Consider the following 22,398-nt stretch of genomic DNA (forward strand, 5'->3'; position numbering starts at 1 on the left):
TAAAGTTATCGTGTTTCAGATTGATATGAATGCAAGTTCTATGTTTTATTCTATCAACATATTTTTTACCGTGTGGTTTGGTTTGAAAAATAAAATTTCAAACTTCAAACCTCGTTCGAAATATATTTTTACCTAATAACATGAGGTAGTTGGCAACTCTGGTAGCGATTGAGGAACAGTATTCATAGCTCTAGTACTGCCTTTTATTCGATGTCTAGTCGGATTCCATCGAGCTTCGTACAGTATTTTCTCCTGTCAGATTTTCGTTCGAACGATTCTATCAATGATGATCAGTAATCATCATTTATTTTCCATTGTATTTCTGCTATGAATTTTGCTTGGAGCTGATTACCATCGGTCTGTGTTTCTCCAAGAGTGCAAATTTCTTTAAAAATTTTAGTTATTCATCTAGAATCTCAATTTAAAGTTGTTGATGTCGTTACGGCAGCATTGGGATTGTGACCGTTGCAAAAAATGGTGTTATTTTTGTAGAACTATACCGTTAATGTCGGTTTGAACAACATCCGGTCGTGTTTCTCCAGTTTGATATTACTGATGTAGCTGTGAGATAAATATTCACGTTTGTTAGCGTCGTGCAATTTAGATGATTTGTGTAAGTATATTAGAAAACCCTGAAGAATATTTAATAAAATAGCAATTCTAGTTTAGTGTAAACTACTATGTTCAATTATAGCTAAAAAAAAGTGTTTACTTGCCGAAACATGCACATTGAAATAATTGATAGATGTAGGTTTCAGGTCGTTCGATAATCTGCTGCAAATTGAGAAAACGAAAAACATTGCAATTCGAAGTTAAAAGTTTATCAACATCAAATTTCTGATTTTGTGTTATTTGTAGGTATATTGTTCCGTATTGGAGTAGTGAACAGTTTATTGTAGAATGGCAAGCACACTTCGAATCGTGTAATTGGCGATTGCGTTGTTTTTGTTCGACTGTACATAGAATCATTAAAAGTATATTACAAGCAAAACTAATCATTTGAAAATTGTGATAAGCAGAGCGTTCAAACGAACAATGTGAAACAAAGTTCTAGGAATGTAAGAATATTTCGCCTCGAAACAAAGATACAAACAGAATGAAATGAAAGTGTTTATTTTATTCAGTTTGAATATGCAAATTGTGCAAATTAGCTCAGTGATTCATTATTTAAATTTTCGATGTTACTCGCATTTACATTTAAATAGAAAAGAACTCATACCGAAATGTTGTTTTGATGGAACAAATCTTTATTTAGAATGCAATGCTTTTTTCCACTGTGCTGTTCCTTCAAAAACTTCCGGTGGAAAAGAAAGAATTTTGTCGTGTTTTGTGGTGGCTTGGTGTTGGGACATCGCAAAGAAAGTCAGTGAAAATAAAGTCTATTGAATTGTAAAGGAATATACAAAGCTAAACAAGCTTGAATTTAGTAAACATGACAAATGAAGTAATAAGAAACTTGGTCTTTCATTGACGATTGAGATTTTTATATTTTTCCAAAAAATAGTTACTAACTAATAGTGTTTTTGTTTTCAAAGGTAGCACTACACCGGTGTAGAGGCAGGAAAGGATGCCTTGATTACATCCAAATTTGAGCGAGAATATTCGGTGCTAAAAGGTCTATCCGCACTACATCGACTTGACCGACCCGACACCGATTATTTTCTGATTCGGCTATGGATGACTGCACATGCATACAGCTCAGCCATTGCCGAAGCAAAAAAAAGTCGGGTCGGCTTAGTGCTTAGGATAGAGCAAAAAAAAAACAATCGGCATTGTCTGTCAGAAATTATTTTTTTCTGGCAGATCATGCATAAACCGTTTCCGACAGAGAATTTAGTTTAGTATTTAGTGGTTTTAATTCCGCTTCAATCCAGCGCCAGATAAGTACGGCGCAACTGTTTTTTATTGTTTTTTATTCAATAATACAATAAAACGTTAAAACACACTGCTTAAGCTCTATTTTTAATTGGTTCGACATCTTCTATATCTTTTCTTTATTTTCTATGAGGACTAAAAAAATGGGTGGGTAATGTCAGAGCAGAGAAGCCAGATCTGCAGATTTGTCTGTAAATTTGCAGATTTTGTCCATAGTGCTACTGACATTTTTTGTTGTGCAGACTTTTGCAGACTTTTAATCGAGTTTTTCGCAGACTTTCGTCAAAATTTACAGACTTTTGAAATTGTCGCGACCTTTTTTTTTGTTCGCCAAATCAAATTTTTACTTGGAATCTCTGTGTCAGAGACATAACTGGCGTGAATAGGCAGTGGCGTACCGAGGAAATTTGACGCCCGGGGCAAAATATGAGATGGTTTAGTGAGCGAAGAAAAAGATGACTTGGGCGAACAAAAAGAGCTTAAATATCTTCCCAACCAACAATTATTTCGATTCATGGATTGATTTTGTAAGCACGCTTTCATGTAACAGACAGACGTCAGTTAGCTGGATGACGATGAGTCAATTCAGTTTGGCGTCAATCGTGTTCGTGTCAAAATTTTCGGATTTTTTTCCGCAAAAAAGTGAAGAGATACTAAACAAGGCATTATCGAGCCGTCGCCTTTCCGATAGCGTGAAGAAGGGTATCGGACTTTAGGGCCAGAAAAACTCTATCATTATTACAAATAAACATTTGTATTGTAAAATCAAGTCTGACGATAGTGGAAAGGGTCAATACGATTATCCGAAACGTCGATTTATAATCAGTAAGAGATAAAGCCACGGAGTAATGATTTATTCTCAAAATATAAATTTTATTTCTGTGGACGTAAGAATATGGTTTCGATTTATTCGGAATCTGCCAAAGCAATTCCGTCAATGTAATTTCGACAGCTGCCGGGATCTAGGTTTCTGTAAGCTCTCGGAATTGCTACCAAACGAGTCTTTGCTCGGAAGTAATTTTGGCAGTTTGCAATAACGTAGGTCGAATTCTGTCATTCTGTGCTATTTTTACAAATTCTTTTTAAAAGATTCATTTAACTTGCGTTAATCAATCAAAATGTTATAAATACACATAGAAGATTTGGTTTTGAATCCACCATTACTAGTTTTACAAGGTTTTACGAACAAAAATTGGTCATACAACAGTGGGTCATTTAAACAACATTTAGAAAAATAACATCATGCCTCTTTGTTAATTTCAATTCGAACAGAAATAAGAAAACATATTTTCTCAAACTGTCTTTTCATCGAACGCTAATTTCCGGGTCGTCCGTTTGATTTTTTCAATTAGGTTTTGAACACTACCATTACTTATTTTTCACAGAATATCGATTTGCCTTTAATGCATTTACTCGACGATTGACATTCGCGTCTTCCTTGACAATTTCCTAATAATTTTCCATTCGGCGAATATTTCTATATTTCTGAGTGAACAGCTTATTGTGTTTGAAAACCTTTGTCAGTTACCTTATGTTGTAACAAGTCTGTTTTGACGCAGGTTTCTTCAGTCTGTATCATGCAATAAAACATCGTCAGCATTTTCATGTACTACTTCCGTTGGTCGGCTTCGTTTGCATATAGTCACGATCCTTATAACTCGACAAGCCGGTTTTTCAGTTCAATGCACGATTGTAGACGACATTTCCAGCTCGACTGAGACATTTCGAAAGAAGTGATTGTATATTCGCTTGAAACAGACGGTCACTCTTCTTCCAGTTTTTGTGATATCCGACATTCGATTTACGCTCGATCCTGTCTTCCTGACAACAGACAAACGATTTCGGAGCACTTTTATTTCGTTGGTATCAGTATAGTAGGCCACATTAAATAATTGGTTAAGTTGGCGTGCGAGCAGTTCGAGTTTTCGCGATGCACGAGCCAAATTTTAACATGTTGTTCCTTTTGTTCCAATGCCTTTTTCACTCCGGTTTTTTAGTTCAACGTACAATTGTAGACGACATTCCCAGCTCGATTGCGACATTTAGAACGAAGAGGTTGTATTTTCGCTTGAAACAGATGGTCACTCTTTTCCAAGTTTTTGTGATATTCGACATTCGATTTACGCTCGATCCTGTCAATAGACAAACAATTTCTGAGCACTTTCATTTCGTTGGAGACAGTAAATTAGGCCACATTCTAAAAATTGCTACAATTGGCGTGCGAGTAGTTTGAGTTTTCGTTATGCGCAAGCTAAATTTTAACGTGTTGTTCCATGCAAAATCTTCCAAAATCTTCCAGTAGACATAATAAGGTTTGTTTTTGAATAAACGACAATGAAAAAAAAAACGATTAGGTAAAGTTGACCAAGTTTTGATCGTAAGGAGAAAGACATTGACTATTGTCAACAATGTGTGCATAAACACTAGTTTCTTAGCCTTTTTACTGATTTTGTCGAATAAAATATACTGAAAAGCTTATCAGAAGTTTATCTTAAGAATTGATATTTAAGAAAAGTTGAAATCTTAGTCGATAATTCTTCCAATTTTCTGAAAACTAATTGTAAAAAATATTTCGGTTTCTGCTTCCACATACTCTATTAGCAACTAACACATTTCCATATAAAATTCCGAAAGCAGGTTTTGTTTCGAAATAAAATACCATACCATACCATCTATAAGCATTCCAACGAAATAAAACTTTTGTTTCGATAAATAAAAAGCATTGGATACGGCAGGCTGTCGTAAACCTTTTTTTGTTGACTGCTTTTTGAAGAATAAAATATTTATTTTATTTCGTATAGCGCAATCAAATACAGATGCAATGGGGCAGTGTATCTAAACTTTTTACTAAGTGATTTTCAACCAAAAATTAAAAATGTATGCAATTTCCAATAAGTTTTCAGCATTGTTGGAAAACTAGTCAAAATTCAGGCTTTAAATGTATGTGAGAATAAAAAATTGAAAAAGTTCAAAGCTCAGTTGTGCACGCGACTTTGATAAATTGGTTTCATAGAACACTTAAATTCGACTGAGTTAGCACACTGATAAAATGTAGATTTGTTTATCGGCTATGCAGTCAATAATGGATTAAAACGATTATTTTTATTTTAACACCCAACGTTTCGACGCTACTGGTTTGCGTCTTCTTCAGGGGAAGTACGCGTCGAAACGTTGGATGTTAAAACAAAAATAATCGTTTTAATCCATTATTGACTGCATAGCCGATAAACAAATCTACATTCAAATAGAATCCAGTCGAAAGTGTCCCAAATTAACACTGATAAAAATTGGTTTGACCGATCCATATGTAAATAACACTTCAATTTAGTGTGCTTTTTCATTTCAATCCAAAATCAAAGCGATTTGTTTTAAGATTTCATGTGCAAATTCACTAAGACTGAAGATTAGTTTCTTTTTCACTAAGCTTAGATGTGTTTTTCCGTTGGATGTAATGTGTTTTGCTATTGAACCGACCTACATGTGTTAAACACTTCATTTCCAGTGGAAATGAGCACAGCACAAATGTATGTGAAAAACACTTGGTTCGGTCAACCGTGATTCAATTGAAAACAATGTGACAGAATCTAGTGGTAACGATATATTTTATCGCGTTGATGCTCATTTCATATAAATGTAGTATGATTTCCTCTAATTACCAACAATTTTTATACTCATTTTATGAGTCAAGTGTTTGTTTTGTGGTGCTTTACAATAACGTAATTTTATATTATTAGCATAAGATTTAGCATTAGCAATTTGAACTGCTCTGCACTGACGAGTCTAAGACGAAACGTAAAGAAAAGTAAAAACGGTTATGTGACCTAAGCACAAACATAGGCTAACCCCTAAATGACAATTATCAATATTTTGCCAAGAAACAATTCAAATTTTATTTTGTCGTGAATACGACTTACTTCACTATGGGGTGCCTTTTCAAAATTTACCCTCTGAGAGAGTGATAAGTTTTTGATCGCGAATATCTCTTGTTGTATCTAACGAATCAACATAATTTTTGCTACATGCCATCGGAAATATGATCACAATTTTATGATAAAATATTCAGTTGTGTGACATAATCTCAAATAATTCAAAATTAAACTTTTCTGAAATGTTTGGTATAAACGAGTATCAAAGAGAATAATTCATAAGGCGCGTTTGCCTTTCTCGTATTTTTAAAGCTCATAGCTCAGTGATCTGTGAAAGGATTTATATAATCTAACTATAAATAGAATCGAATTTTTTCAACTTAAACGTGTAAAGAAAAAGCATTGAAGTATTTCAATAGTACACTATTGAAAAACCTGTCTCATTTGACCTATGTCAACACCAGCCAATCAGAACGCGTTCTGAGGAAGAGAATAAAATATCTGCTGCTGTACAACAAATCGTTCGAGAAAATGTTCCGAACAGTGTTTAATATCGTAGTGAGTTCCACAATTTGGTCCTTCTGAAAGGCAGGAATGAATCCCGTACAGCATCCGGATAGTTTCTTTCAATTAAATAAAAACTAATCGATCGATTAATCGAGTAATCGATTATTAACCCAGATAATCGAGTAATATTTAATCGATTGGCTTAAAATTAATATTCGATTATTAAGCTAATCGAATACTAAAAAAAAATCCCATAGTAATAATCGAATAAATAATCGAGTAATCGATTAATAACCCAGATAATCGATAAAAATTTCAATCGAATAATTTCAAAATTATACTCGATTATTAAATAATCGAGTAATTCGAAATTTCCGACATCCCTAACTGCGAGCAGATGTATTTTGTGTCGTTTGCAAAGTAGCGATGTCAGATCTACGGAAATCTCCGTAGATCTACGGATTCGACCATTTTCTACGGATCTACGGATCCGTAGACAAAATCTACGGAAATTGGATTTTTTCTACGGAAATTTGAATTTATCAACGGAGAATTACGGAAACTAGTTTTGTCTGACGAGCAAAAAAAAAGCTTTTTATCGCGAGAGCTTCCGAGAAAAATGCCAATCTACGGAAATGACACTACTACTGTCTGGCATCGCTGTTGCAAAGCTACCCGCATAGCGTTTTGCCTACCTGGGCAGCCATGGCCACGAGAAGGCTACCAAAATTGATTCAGTAACGGTTGTCAAATCCAATTTGACAAAACAAAGTCGTCTGTATCTAAGTTAGCCGAGCGTTTCCATCTTCTCACCTTCGCTGAAAATGTCAAAGATTTCAATGTGAAAAAATCCTGGTGGATACGATTGTATCGTTTGAGTTGCATATCTGGCAGCGATGAGCCAGTCGGTCACCAGAATGTCTGCCAGCCATATTTTTCCAGCTGGCAGCGTTTAGTCAGCCGTCTGGCAGCCATGCGTATACGGGTAGTTTCGCCTCCGACAAGACCGATTACGTCACAGCTGCCAGTCATTTGTTTGCATTGGTGAAAAAGCAACGGTGGAGAGCATTACACAAAATCAGCCGTTCTAATGGCTCTAAAAGTTTTTTAGGATTTGTTGTTCGCAAATCGAAGGGAAATATCCTCAGTTTATGCCTCGTTTACACTTCTGCTGGCTGCCAGCATGCTGGTGTCAGTGTACTGTCCTCTTAGGAAAAAAACGTTCAACTGTGGTCCAATGATCCAAAGTATTAGACCAACGAAGGACCACCGTTGAACGTTTTTGTCCTAAGAGGGCAGTACACTGACACCAGCATGCTGGCAGCCAGCAGAAGTGTAAACGGGGCATTAGTGCAAATCTAGAACAGTTTGGCTAGATTTGTGCACTTTTCGCTGTGTGAAATACACAGTAATCTAGATCAAGTGAAGCATTCTTTGTTTTTGCGAAAAATGTGGAAAAGGGGAATGCTTGCATAATTCATACAATTGATCAACTAATTGATATTCGGAAGTGTTAAGGAACATGTCAGTTGTTTTCGTATTCACGACATCCAGTTATGTCTCTGACATTACCCACCCGCCTTTTTTTAATTCAAAAGTTATTATGGCTCCTAGTTTTAGGTTCCGAAAGCACCGAGAATAGGGGTCAAAAACTCCAAAAGCTCAATGTCTCAGAGATGGCTGACAGACTTCCACGAGCTTAGGTTCAAATGAAAGGTCTTATGAGCACAAAGACTGCTAAACTGGCTCAAAGCTATTCAAATTTGTAGATTATGTTAGTTGGCGCCCTAAAAATATTTCTGCAATGAAATTTTTTTCGAAGAACCCTACAGTAACACTTACGAGAATATAAACGATATGAAAAAGGTATTGTAACATCACAGGTATTTCATTTTACTTTGGATTTCCAAAACAGTTTTGAAGTCTATTGAATTGTCCGATGATTTTTTTCTGAAATTATTGTTTTACTTAAACTTGCTAAACTTGTTTAAGTAAAGAGTGATTTTTTAAAAGATACAGGATTTGATTTTCAAACAAAAATAAACAAAAAATTTAAAGAATATTTATTTAATAAATTAATTTATTGTTTGAAAATGATTTCATGCAAATGTTGGTCGCGGCTTCGCTTCAGATTGCCCATGCGCAAAACACTAAGGTCTTTTATAATGCGGTTTTCTATTCGAATTTTCAGAGTTATGCGGTTTTTTTATGCAAAGTTTCAGAGTTATGCGGTTTTTTATGCGAATTTTTAGAGTAATGTGTTTTTTTTATGCGGTGCGTAAACTCGCATAAAAAAGACTTCAGTGTATTCAATTTTAGCACACTCTCTCCAACATATCGGCCGGTATTTCACGAATAATGCCACCGGTTCATAATTCACCCCAAACAGTGAATTTTTTGAGATACATTGGAAGCTCTTGCAATGCTTCTGGCTGGTTTTTTATTCCAGATGCGGAAATTTTGCTTGTTGGTGGATCCATTCAACCAGAAATGAGCTTCGTCGATGAACACAATTTTTCGATAAAAAAGTGGATCTTTCTCCAACTTTTCCAGCGTCCATTCATGATTAAATTGTAGACCAAACGACGATTCGTGATAAAATTGAAGATCAAACTGAACAAGTTTGACAATGACACAAGGCACCATTCACGATTATGCCAAAAAGATACCAGCAAAAATCATCCTTTATAAACATGTCCAAAACAGTTTATTACTCAAACGTATCTCTTATGTTATCAGTCAAGAAAAAAACTATTTTCTAATGTCATCGCAGAATTAGCGTTATTAATATTCCATTTGACAATGTTGATCTCTATTATTAACACGAAATCAATGTTTTAATGGAGGGTTCTATAAGTAGGTTACCTGATCAAACACATTGGGCATGTCCTAGATCAATATTTTTCAGCAACACATGCAAGTGGGATACTCCATTAAGACTAAGTTTGATCTTTAGGGTTGTTACGGTCGCGCAGATTTTGCGGTTTTCGCGAATTTCGCCGATTTTGCGCGGTTTCTGCGAAAATTTTGAAGCTATGGCGCGGATTTCGCGCGAATTTCAAAAAATATCATTTCACATTTGTGAATCATTTGTTCGAAAAAGCAAATTTTTAAAGCTTAGGAGTTTTATGAAACCCTAAAAAATTAAAGAGGGGCGAACGTTTCAGCAATTGGTCGAACTGGCCGAATTGGTGAATTTTCACCTTGATAAAACCAAAATTTACTAGAATGCGGTTATAGGAAATGTTTTCTTCAGTAGACAAAATTTCTATTTTATGCTCTTCGATACAAATTGCTATTTCAACAGAGTTGTTACCCGGAATTACAAAAACTTCTCGATATATATGATTGCGTTCTACCATTCCAATGCGGAAATTGAAAGAAGATTTTCGCACTCAAGGATATTGATGTCTGATGGAAGATATCGTCTCGGTGAAAACACATTGAATAATGCAAAGAACGTAATGGAATGGTAAATGAAATGCTATTCTTCGATACATATTATCGAAGAATAGCATTTCATTTACCATTCACAAATTTTGTGTATGATAAAAATCGCATTCTTAAAGCAAAATGTGGACGACAGGCTTACGAAGCGAAGTTGGACAAGAAAAGAAACCAAGAAGAAGTTCTGGGATTCCATCCATCCATTCTGTTTGAAATTACAGTTCTGGACTACATATCTAAGACTCCGCATGGATCCATGCCAAAGCTTTCAACTTCCTCAAATTTAGTAACCTACTTTTCCTTCATCATACGTTCTATACAAGCAAGTCTACAAGTAGATTCAAAGATTTTGCTGCTGCGTTCGACAAAATCAATCATCACATAACGAACTCCAAGTTAAGTAGACTGGAATTAAACGGATCATTTTTGAATTGGCTTCGATCATATCGAATTGGAAATGAAATGATAGAGAAAATAGGAGCCTGTACAACCTCACCATTTGCTGTTACCTCTGGAGTTCCTCAAGGAAGTCATCTTGAACCGTTTATAATTTCATTGTATCTCAACGATCTAAATTTTTCGATCAAGTGTATGAAACTATCGTTCGTCGATGACTTTCATAAGGAGTGTATCGAAAATAAGCTGTCCACAATCTTTTTCTTTCATTTTATGATAAAAACGATATTTTATTCAAACGATAAATTTATCCTTTATTGTACGAGGGTAAACTTGAGTATAATGAAAACCGGATGAAGTTTAAGTTATTCCTTCACGAATTTTCGAACTTTTGATCGAACGCTCTTCATCCAGTTCCGGACAAGTGTTGCATCGCATTTTTTGGACGCTTGAGTCCAAAGTTTTTTGAACTCCTGCATGTTCCCAGCTGCCTTACCAGTCTTCTTGAAGACCCTCTTCACGATTAGCCAGTAACGTTCGATGGGTCCTTTCGAACGAATTTCTCTACTTGAATCGCCCTGTCCGCATCGCTCACATCCTCCTCAACGACGACAGTAAAGCATTGTGGACCTGGAAGGGGTTTTGAGCCCTGCTTTACACAAGTCTCATAGTCCATCAAAACGCATGCATCCGGACACTGCAAAAGACGCGAATACAATTTCCGGGCCCTTGTTGCTGCTCGTTTCTTCTGTTCTACACTTTGTTTCGAGATTTTCTGCTTCTTGTAGGTCTTCAGGTGATTTCGCCTCTTGATACGTTGAATACTTTTTTGACCAAATTACGTATTGACATTGATTTGTTCTCCATGATTAGAGATACCACTTTCTGGTCCAGTTTCGAGTTGGAAGAACCGTGTTTTCTGGCTCTTCCTGGTAGCTCATCCAAAGAATAGTGTTCCCCAAACTTATTAATGATGGTTTTAACACTGGCATGATAAATTCCAAACCGCTTCGCCAATACCCTTCTCACTCGCATAGTAATACCCTTCTCACTTAGCCATGTGTCTAGAACCTTAATTTTCATTTCTTCTTCAATACGCGACATTTTGAAAAAGCAAAATTTCAACCGCACAAACAAGTAAACAAACGAAAGCTGACAGCCAAACGCACAGCATGCTGTGATCTGAGCATAAAAAACCAGCACAAATACATGCGTAAAACACAAATGTATGTGGATAGCTTATTTTTGATACACTCCTTATTTCATACTCCAAAATGGTTTTAAATGCTCCGTCATCTCTTTAGTAGCAAAAAGTCTGTATTCAAGCTCGACTATAATATTTCACAAACTGTTCTCGAACGCGCATCGTCTGTTAAGGGTGTTCTTCTTGAATCCAAGTTAAATTTTAAAGAGCACGTAGAGCTTACTATCTCCTAAGCCTCTAAGCTATTAGGATTTATTTTCCGCGTTACTAAAAAAAATTGTCCGATTCGCTCTCCGACGTTTTCCATGGAGACGTCCCTAAACTCTTCCTTTAAATTTACCGAGTTACCTTGACCGCTGCAAACTGATTGGTCTCGATTTATAATTTGTTCGTCGCGATTTTTGAAAAGCTGGTTTTGTGGCAGACCTACTTCAGTCGCAAATCGATTGCTCCGAGCAATTGCAATTGTTACAAATTGACATTCGACGTCGTAATCTTCGATCCTATGTTTTTCTTCGGAATCCCTATGTTAGAACTAATTATGAATATAACGAGTCCATTGCTAGCATGTGCCGCATATTTAACGAATGTTTTAATTCTTTCGACTTTCATTTAATACGTAATGTTATCAAAAAATCGTTTTTTATGTTACTGTCTCATTAGATTTAGTTACTATCAAAACACTAGATTTAAGGAAGTGTATCATTTGGATGATTTTATTCTATTGATGCAAAAGATGAGGAGGCTTTAGGCCTGCTGAAGAACAAGCTCGACAGAAACTAACTCCAGTGGGCTTTTCCCTGATCCAGATAAAAGAATAAAAGATGAGGAGGAAAAGAAAGACATTCAGAGTAAAATTTGACAACAGGAGAAGGCGCTATTATAATTGAAACTGAAATTAATCAGATCATCCTGATGTTATCTACCTTAAAATTGTTCTTATGAAGAAGGAACAAGAAGATGTTGAAGCAAAAAAATGCGAATTCGCGCGTTTTGATTTTGATTTTTTTCGTAACAACCCTGGATCTTGCAAATGAATTCGTGTTCATGTTACTAGACTAGAAATTTGATAAGATGATCGGCTGTAATTAATTGAGAAGAACTACATCTTGATAAATAAATGTTTATTTTCTTACGTTTGTCATATGACATTATACGAGATTGTACGGTGAAATCAATGCAAGTGTTTACATGTTTAAAGATTGCGATAAAGACCGATTATTAGAGACCAAATAGTAACTAAAGATTCTTTCTAGGTAACCTCGTCTACTGCTCACGTCAATACTCATTTACTCTATGAAAGCTGCAACGAATTGTTACCAACAACGCCATACTCTTGACTCTCCCGTTTCCGAAGGTTTCTGATTAGCAATTCTGTGAAAGGCTCCAGTGAAATGATTCAATGCATTTAGAATAACAATAACAAACTGTGAACGATGTATACCACCTACACATTGCACCAACGGCTAGTGTGGATTAGCACAGTCCCGAATTTGTAGCCCCGGATAACCTGTGCCAAACGAGCCGGAACGTATCATCATTGCTGACGACGACAACAACGAGTGATGCTGATTGTCAAACAAAAGCCGAACAAAGAATCGCGAAAAGTAATTTTTGATGAGAGCGATTGTGGAAAAACGACCCAACCAAAGTTCTGTCAGTTCGCTGTACATGCTGCCAACGAAAGCGGGAGATAAGCTATGTTCGGTGTACTCTGATTGGAAGGGAAACGCTCTAACACCTTGCACACGTGAACGATTAAAAGCGGTGCCATTAAACTGAAACCAGTGATTTTAATTCCATTGAGTGTCTTAGAATCTCGTGAATAAAAAGTGATTTCGGAGAGATTTCGTGTAAAGAATATAATTAAGTTAATTTTAATGATAATTTTTCATTTCTGTGTGAGATTTGTGTTGTCCACAAATGGAAACAAGGTTTGAACTGTGTCGTATTATTCAGTTCACTATAATAGTACGTGTTCAACGGTAAATCAACGGTAAGGGATCACACAAGCATCACAACTGGGAACCGGCAACAATTCGTGTGAAGTTATGAAACTAACAGAAATGGGTAAGTGTTTTGAGACCAACATTGCATTATTGGTTGAATTAGATAATATTGACATTCGATAAAACAACTTTCTATCGAAATCAGAGCAGCTCAATTGTTTGTTGAAGTGAGATGCTATGTACTTGTATTTGGTTTGCTTTTCATGAACTTACAGTGTATGTCTAAGTCTATTAAAGAATAACGAACAAAATACTCGGTCATTTGCTGTTCTCAAAATTTTAATGTCAATCATAAGGTTTCCTTAAGCTAGCAAAGTTGTGAAGAAACTTTATTCAATTTGTGTATTATTGTTTAGGTGGTATTCCAAAGCTTGGCGTGAACCACAAAAATATTTTCATCTTGAACTGTTCCAGAAAAAAAGTTTGTTAAAGGACCAACATTTGAGAACATATGATCATATAAAACGGTTTATTGTTTAATTCGTCTGCTAAAACGGTTATCAATGCATTGCAAAGCAACGTTAAACATTCGGGTAGAAAACTACACTGAGGCCTATTCCGGAAATACCGGGAAAAGTGATTGGGTATTTCAAATAGGAACGGCTAGACCCTAAAATTTTCAACAAGTGTTTTTTGAAATGAGACAAGTGCTTTTTGAAATGAGAATTCAATTTTTTTACCAGAGCAGTTTGGATTTCGTCATGAACATTCAACTACTCATCAACTTGTCAGAATAACGAACATGATAAAAGCAAATAAATCTTCTGGGTTATCCACTGGAGTTGCTCTTCTAGACATAGAAAAAGCATTCGACAGTGTTTGGCACAAAGGTTTAATAGCAAAAATGTCTGATTTCCAGTTTCCTATATATTTGATCAATATGATTCAAAATTATTTAACTGATCGTACTCTTCAGGTTAGCTATCAGAATTGTGAATCTGAATTGCTACGCGTACGAGCAGGTGTTCCGCAGGGTTCGAGCGTAGCTCCAATCTTGTATAATATTTTCACTTCTGATCTTTCAAATCTACCCGTTGGTTGTCAGAAATCGCTATTCTGTGACGACACAGGTAGACATCTAAGAGTGATCTGCAGTCGCCTACAAAGAAGTTTAAATATTTTCAGTGATTATCTGTCAAAATGGAAAATTAAACCAAATGCAGCAAAAACGCAATTAGTTATCTTTCCTCATAAGCCAAGAGCTTCTTTTCTTAAACCAAACAATAATCACATTCTCAAATTGAATAGCTTTGAATTGACATGGTCTGATCAAGCTAAATACTTAGGTTTAACGTATGACAAAAAACTCACTTTCAAGGATCACATTGAAGGAATCCAGGCAAAGTGTAATAAATATATTAAATGTTTATATCCTCTTATAAACAGAAATTCTAAGCTGTGTCTAAAAAACAAATTGTTAATTTATAAACAAATTTTCAGACCAACCATGCTTTCTGCAGTACCAATTTGGTCAAGTTGTTGTTCTACCAGGAAGAAAACGCTTCAAAGGATTCAGATTAAAATTCTGAAAATGATTTTGAAGCGTCCTCCTAGGTTTAATACAAATGATTTACACAGACTCACAAATATAGAACCATTAGATGTAATGTCACATAATATTATAAGCAAATTTCGACAAAAATCGATGTAATCTTCAATTGAATCGATTCGCTCTCTGTATTAGTTAGTAAGTTAGTATTTGAGTTCCTTTTCCCCATTACACAATACAAGTAGATTTAAAATTTTACCTACACAAAAATCTCAGAATTGCGGAAGCATGTGATGTCCTCATGGTAACAACCAAATCATATATATATAATAGGGCTGAAAAGTCACCACTTGGGGCAGAACACCCAATTTAAATCCTAATAATTAAATTTAAACTCATATTCCAATAAATAGTTATTTAAAATTTCGGGGAGGTTATCATATTATAGGGGAGACCTGGGCTAAACACGGTCACGGAAATTGAAAAAAAAAACTTCAATTAAGGGCTGAGGATAGTACCGTAAAGTGGTAGGTTTTTTGCTATATTCCCGCTTCAAATTAAATTTGCTTGGAAACGGTGCAGAATATAGTAAAACCCACCTGACAATCACCCTCATTCTTGTTTACGGCCGTATGCGATACGTTCGAAAGTATAGCAAATTCGTATTCCCGTTTACGTTCGAATCAATCACACTTTTAAACATCGTACATGCACAATAACAACGCCCATCCAACTTTAAATTATCAGTTCTGGTACAGATTTGAGTTGTAAATAAAAATCTTTGATGTCATTTGTTATTTGACTTGTTTTTTTCACTGATTTTGTATCACCATGTTTGCTTACGTCCGTATCGACCATACGACGAACACATGCTTTCGAACGAATGCGAACAAGCCATTCTTGTTTTCACTCGAACGTGTACGTACGCGATTCCTGTGCAAAAGAAGGATCGGTGGCGCAGGTAGTTTTTTAAGGAAGATTCCAAGCATCAAGGAAGTGACGAATGCTACATAATAAATTAATATCGTACTCAGGACCAATTTTATTCCAGTCGGTAAATGAAATTTTCAAATTAAACTTCGTGCAAAGTAAAAAAAAGCATTTGAAATAGCAGTCCGATCAGTAGTATCTGCGAAAAATATGTTGCATTTTTCTTGCAATTTTGTCATGTTTTCGATAGCCTATATATTTATTTCATTGGTACAATCATGCATTTAAATTTATGATTTGATTACAAATCACCTTTAGATTCGAAAATAATTTTGTTAGAGATCGTTTAAACTTTTTTCAATGTGTTCGAACGGTTGATTCGCAACATTAAACTGACGAATCGAAACCACGACATTTCGTCTATTCGTCCGTAAACGGGAATGGGACATTTCGTTCGTACGAATGATGTTCGAATACACGTTTCGTTTGAAACTAAAATTGCATACATTCTAGCGTTTCTAGCATTTATTTTAAGAAGTTTACTGATATTTGAATATTTTGTGGCAAACGAGTCGCGTTCGAATTCATTCGAGTGAAAACAAGAATGGCTTATTCGTATTCGTTCGAAAGTACCCGTTCGTCGTATTGCGGATACGGACGTAAACAAGAATGAGGGTGAATGTCTTCGAAATTTAGAAGAGAATATTCTGTGAAATTTTCAGAATGATTCATTGAGTTTAGCGGTCGTGTTGTATTTTTTTCTGACTGAAGAACTGCTGAAAATTAGAACGCTCGGAAATGCATACCTCTTCTTGTTTATCGAATATCTCGGCTTTGAAGGCTTGTATCATAAACTTACCGTGACAAAGTCTAGATAATTTAGTTTAGATGCGATTAGTACATAAAAACATATATGTTATCGCGATAAAAATAAAGTCTTGTATTTTTCTGTGAAACAAAGTCAGTTTCAATGCATCCACCATTTTTTTCGCTTTGGTTTCCTGATAGCATTCTGAAAAAGGAGAGAGAAATAAAATAGGCTCGACAAGGCTGCCAAACACACAGACATTCAATCTTTGTGAAAGTTGAATATTTTTTCATTGTTCATTGGAATCCATGTAATGTCCAACCCATACGATAGATTAATGTGATAAAACTTCTCATCAAAATAATAAAATGTATGCTGGCAACCTAGTACAGTTTGCTCATATACGAAAGAGTACAAGAGAAATACGATGCACAAAGGGAATTGAGCGAGCCACGTGGTCGATTTAAAACTCAACACGTGGCTCTCTGTCCTCAGACCTTGAAACTGGGTTTTTATCCAAGCCATCTTCACAGCCTACCGCGTCATCTCTGCGATAAAGTGATTGGCCATACATGTGTTATGAATTAGCCAGTGTGCTACTTATTTAATAATGTTGATTCGCAAAACTAAAATCGAATCGATGCTCAAGCGGTGGAACCAGAAAATTTTCCGCCCCAACATTCAACGATATTAACCGATCGAAACGCCGTCTGCATATCATTGTCGATGTTATCAGATGTCTATGAAATGTGTGAAAATCTACAAATTCAAGCTACAAATCAACAATTCAAGCTAAAAATCTAAAATTGGACTGCAGCAAACCTATCCGCGAGTGTTTATTTTATTTTATTTTTCCAGTAGTCATGTTTGATCTCGCGTTGTTAGCAACAATGTGAATATGAGAAAAAAAAAATACTGGTATGATCGTTCCTTAGATCCTTAGATTCCTTAGTTAGTTCCTTATTACATTTCTCCTGAGAATCGAAAAACAGCTTTTGTTGAGTTCATATTGTTTACTAAAACATATCCGGATCTCTTTCTCTTCCTACTAACCCCCCCTTGATACGCCACTGCCCATGATGCTCGTGGAGATACAGTGGTACCCGCGGTCTCTAGATACCATTGGCGTCTCGTGGCAAAGTTTACGGATTGTGCACTGATTATATCAGATGTTACAGTTCGTTGTAAGTGAAAACCAAAGATCGAGGAATTAATATTCGCTTGTGTTTTTCAATACAATGAAATATCGATACATACAATGAAATATCGATTCATAGCAATTTGATGGCTTTTAGGTGTTCATTGTAAGTCTCTGGTTGATTTCAGAAATCTGTGAAAATCTGTCATTTTTAAAATCTGTTTCTAATTAATCTGTGATCCTGGAATCTTTGGAGATAACAATTTGTTTTCAACTGCCATAAGCATAAGACACTGAAGCCTCTCCTGAAGGTGTGCGTACAAGTTCTCACAGAGCCAAACGTGGTAGAATGGGATGCGGTTATTTCCTTCAATTTCACCGGTTGTGTAGTGCACATAAGGACGAGACGCCACTGCTAGAAACAACGAGTATCGGACTAACATTCCTTCCTTTTCCTCAGTAGCACAGCCTTTGGTCGTGGCCAACGTCGTTATTGATCATTTAATGAAATGTTAGGAGTGAGTGGGCTTGTACAGTGAAAATGATTTGCTTCTCCCGAGCTTCATTTTCTTGGTTCATTGTACATTTTCATTCATTCGGTCAATCACGAAGTGCAACTACGGGCGATCTATTTCAGCTCAGCTGTATCGGTATCATTATTCCGACGGTTTCAACTGCTAGGTGATGATGGTATTAAATGGATGAAACGGATCTTTGACCGTTCGATGGAAAGAACGACAAGAAATGTTCCTTATCCGAATGCGCGGACTCTTCACAAGAGCGGATCGGACTCGTTCAACATTCTCTGGTGTCCGGACAGTCCGGACGTGGCCCAGAGGTTTTATTTCGGTCACAGAACCTGTATTTACAATTTTTTTCACCCATAACTGTACAGCATTACGCGAAAGCATAGACATTTTCGGCTAAAATTCAAAATGTTTTTAAAACTCACGAATAGTAACGTACGAATGATTCTGCAAAAACGAGCTATAAATAAAAATGCTGTGAAAGACACTCCAGTGCTCTAGGATGGAAAGCCTTCATTCTTCTACTTTTCGATGCCGTGTTCGGTGTCTTCCTCTCTTGTTTGGTTCCAATGTAACCGGAGAAAAAATGTGTCAGGTTCATTTGCGCAACCCTGTATTTGAAATTCAATTTAATAATCATCCTGCCTCGTGTTTTCAACGATCGGGTATTTTGTCCCACACATATTACAAAGGATAATTTTTGTGCGTGTATAAAAATGATATATATCATGTATTTTTAAATGCTTACTGCAAATATTTATTCGTAATTATGAAAAATGATGACGACTGAAGATAGTCATGCATGAAGCTTTCAAGTTTTGTTTTCTTTAATTAATATATGTAAACCTTTCCTTAGGGGGTGCGAATTACCTCATCTTTCCTTAGACCTCTGTGTTTACCTTATCGCTTTCCGGAAGGAAAATCAAACGCCATAATGCTAGAAGGATGTTTGATCATATAAACATTTCTATGCTAGTCGGTTACCACTTTACCGGCAGAGTACAAATATAATGATCGGTTCTGGAATTAAACACGAGATCGATGGTAAACCTGCTCTCGTCGGTGAATAGAATTACCGTATTTTTTCGCTTCAGGAAATTAACCCTCGGAACCTAAGCTGACCACGGACAACATGGCGTGGATAGTTGTCCTTTCTTTTCTTGGTCTAAGACCCTTTTTGCGGGTCACCGATATATTCCCACGGTGATTGAAAAGTCTTTTTACGACATTTGCGCGCGAGACAAATCACGATGATTTGTACGATGGTGCAAACATTTTCACGCATACGGTACAGTCATTAATATGTAATTTGAAATATACCCTCACGATGATGGTGCTAACAATGTACACCTTAAGGTGACATCAACCTCACCAGTTGTGCAAATTCAGAAAACAATGAATGCAAAATGATTGGAATTGTGCAAAAACAAACTTTTGCCGTACCTTTTGCTCGTTACCAACGGATGTACCAACTGAAACAAGCAAAAGGTTTAAAGCGACGACCAATCGTAACTTAATAATTTATGTTATTTCTTCCAGGTACCCGTAACCATGCTCATCCGCGAACATTGGTTACACTCATCTTGGGAACAGTGTTAGGTTTTATGTTTGCTACTTTCATCACCTCCAGTACTAGTCGAACACCGTGGCTTCCAGAGTACTATCATTCGTCGAGGGAAGCTCCAGCGGTAGTCAGCGATCCACACACAGGCCACGAGCTAAAGGATGCTGCGGGTCCTGAGCAGGATGTGGGTTTCCACGGAGAACACGAAGAGGCTCACGCGCACGAAAACTCTTCACTGGCACATCAGCTGCAGCGAGAGGTGCGTGTTCTCTGCTGGATTATGACCAATCCTAGCAATCACAAGAAAAAAGCCTTGCATGTTAAGCGAACGTGGGGCTCTCGCTGCAACAAGTTGCTATTCATGAGCTCGAAAGCGGGTAAGTGTGAAAAACACTTGAGTTCTGAAATGACAGTAATTAAATTATTGACTTTTTCGCAGATCCCCTTTTAGACTCAATCGCATTGCCAGTTAAGGAAGGGCGAAACAATTTATGGGCTAAAACGAAAGAAGCATTCAAATACATTTACCAACATCACTTGGATGATGCCGACTGGTTCATTAAGGCTGATGATGACACGTAAGTTTGCAAAACGTATTAAAACCTCGGCCATAAATAACTTCTTGTTGTAAAAGTTCATGGCACTACTTGTTAATTGCGATAAATGATCGCTCGTTTTTTTTAAATATATCTGTAAATCTATTCTATACGCACATTAATGCTATTAAACAGTTAAAGCGAAACATTTATAAAGTAGAAGTTTTTTGTCATTGGTTTAGGTACGTCGTTGTAGAAAATCTCAGGTACATGCTGTACCCTTTCTCGCCGAGTTTCCCAATATATTTCGGATGTAAGTTCAAGCCATTCGTGAAGCAGGGCTACATGTCTGGCGGTGCTGGCTACGTTCTAAGCAAAGTCGCCGTTAAGCGTTTTGTCGAAGAAGCGATTCCAAACAAAAACTGTCGGCAGGATAACGATGGCGCTGAGGATGTTGAAATGGGTAACTAATAGCAGTATGATGATTCAAAATATTAAACGCCTAAATCCGATTTATTTCAAAGGAAAATGTATGGAAGTGGTAAAGGTTCTGGCAGGTGATTCCCGGGATTCTCTAGGAAGAGGGCGATTTTTTCCCTTTGTCCCCGAACATCATCTCATTCCTAATCATGTAGATAAAGATTTCTGGTACTGGAAGTACATATATTATAAAACTGACGAGGTAGGCAAATGAAACTTTTGACCGACAACAACATTAACTGCACATTATTTTTAGGGATTAGACTGCTGCTCCGACAACGCTGTTTCCTTCCACTACGTCTCACCGAACCAGATGTACGTGTTAGATTACTTGCTCTATCACTTGCGACCTTACGGCATTGTGCCTCACTCGCAACCTCTACCAAAGAAACTGTCTCTAGCGGACGTGGTCCTATCGGATGATCGTAGTAAAACCACGGAGAATCCTATCGCTTCGAAATCGGAGGATGTCGGTGCACTCAGAGAGCAACATAACCGACTACTGGAAACCAAAGATAATCAAGAGTCGAACAGTGTACTACTAGAGTAGTAGCAGCATTAATTGTAGTAGCAGTAGTTACAGTGGAATAGCCAAACTACAAACATGCATGCATGTGATGAAGGATTTGCAGTGAGTGATATTGAGTTAGTTCGTACAAACCAATGTAGGCATTTAAGAAACTGAAGTTCATGCGCCATATTAATTAAATGCTATTAGGGCAGATATACCAAAGTACCCCACTCATTCCTTATATGATTATATCTAACGAATCTGAATAAAGTAATATTTCAATAAATTTGAATTGATTGTTCCAATATCCATGGCGATAATATTTTTCTTTTGGAGGATGGTTTTTAGAAGAATCTTTCAACGTGTGATTTGAATGAATGAGTAAGTGAGGGTTGGATTTCAACAACGTCTCATAAACTTGCACAATTTTATCCCTTTGGATGCATATGTACAACGAAAAATGCATAAAAATTTCAACCATCCATCTACTAGAAATAATGGCTTTATACTTAAGGTTATCATAAATTGAATGACTATGAAAATAGATGTTTTTCCAGCCAACGAATGAAGCATAAAGCTGATCATAATTCTACGTTAATTTTCCACCGCAACACTGACATTCACCCTCATTCTTGTTTACGTCCGTATCGACCATACGACGAACGGATACTTTCGAACGAATACGAATAAGCCATTCTCGTTTTCACTCGAATGAATTCGAACGCGACTCGTTTGCCACAAAATATTCAAATATCAGTATACTTCTTCCAATAAATGCTAAGCCTTGATGGAATCAGTTCAATTCTTGTGATTAACCATATACGAAACACTAGAATGTATGCCTTTTAACTTCAAACGATACGTGTATTCGTATATCATTCGTACGAACGAAAAGTCCCATTCTCGTTTACGGACGAATAGACGAAATGCCGTGGTTTCGATTTGTCAGTTTAATGTTGCGAATCAACCGTTCGAACACATTGAAAAAAGTTTAACCGATTTCCAACAAATTTATTTTTGAATCTAAAGGTGATTTGTAATCAAATCATAAATTTGTGTTTTGCATAGAACATTTAGAAAGCATAGCAGTATAGTAAAATGCTCTTTTTCT

At 36.4% G+C, this 22,398-nt stretch overlaps 1 protein-coding gene across 1 annotated transcript; it reads left to right on the plus strand.

Moving 5' to 3' along the window:
• The first annotated feature begins 313 nt into the window (after positions 1 to 313).
• Positions 314 to 21,579, plus strand: LOC131427044 (glycoprotein-N-acetylgalactosamine 3-beta-galactosyltransferase 1). Its single transcript, XM_058589926.1, has 7 exons — positions 314 to 613; positions 12,552 to 13,365; positions 19,736 to 20,137; positions 20,200 to 20,338; positions 20,539 to 20,759; positions 20,821 to 20,978; positions 21,033 to 21,579. Exons 2-7 carry the CDS (start codon positions 13,347 to 13,349, stop codon positions 21,324 to 21,326), a joined length of 1,233 nt encoding a protein of 410 aa, XP_058445909.1. The 5' UTR covers positions 314 to 613; positions 12,552 to 13,346; the 3' UTR covers positions 21,327 to 21,579.
• Positions 21,580 to 22,398: the final 819 nt, after the last annotated feature.

Source organism: Malaya genurostris, chromosome 2 (assembly GCF_030247185.1).
Source record: "Malaya genurostris strain Urasoe2022 chromosome 2, Malgen_1.1, whole genome shotgun sequence".
Classification (NCBI taxonomy): Eukaryota; Metazoa; Arthropoda; class Insecta; order Diptera; family Culicidae; genus Malaya; species Malaya genurostris.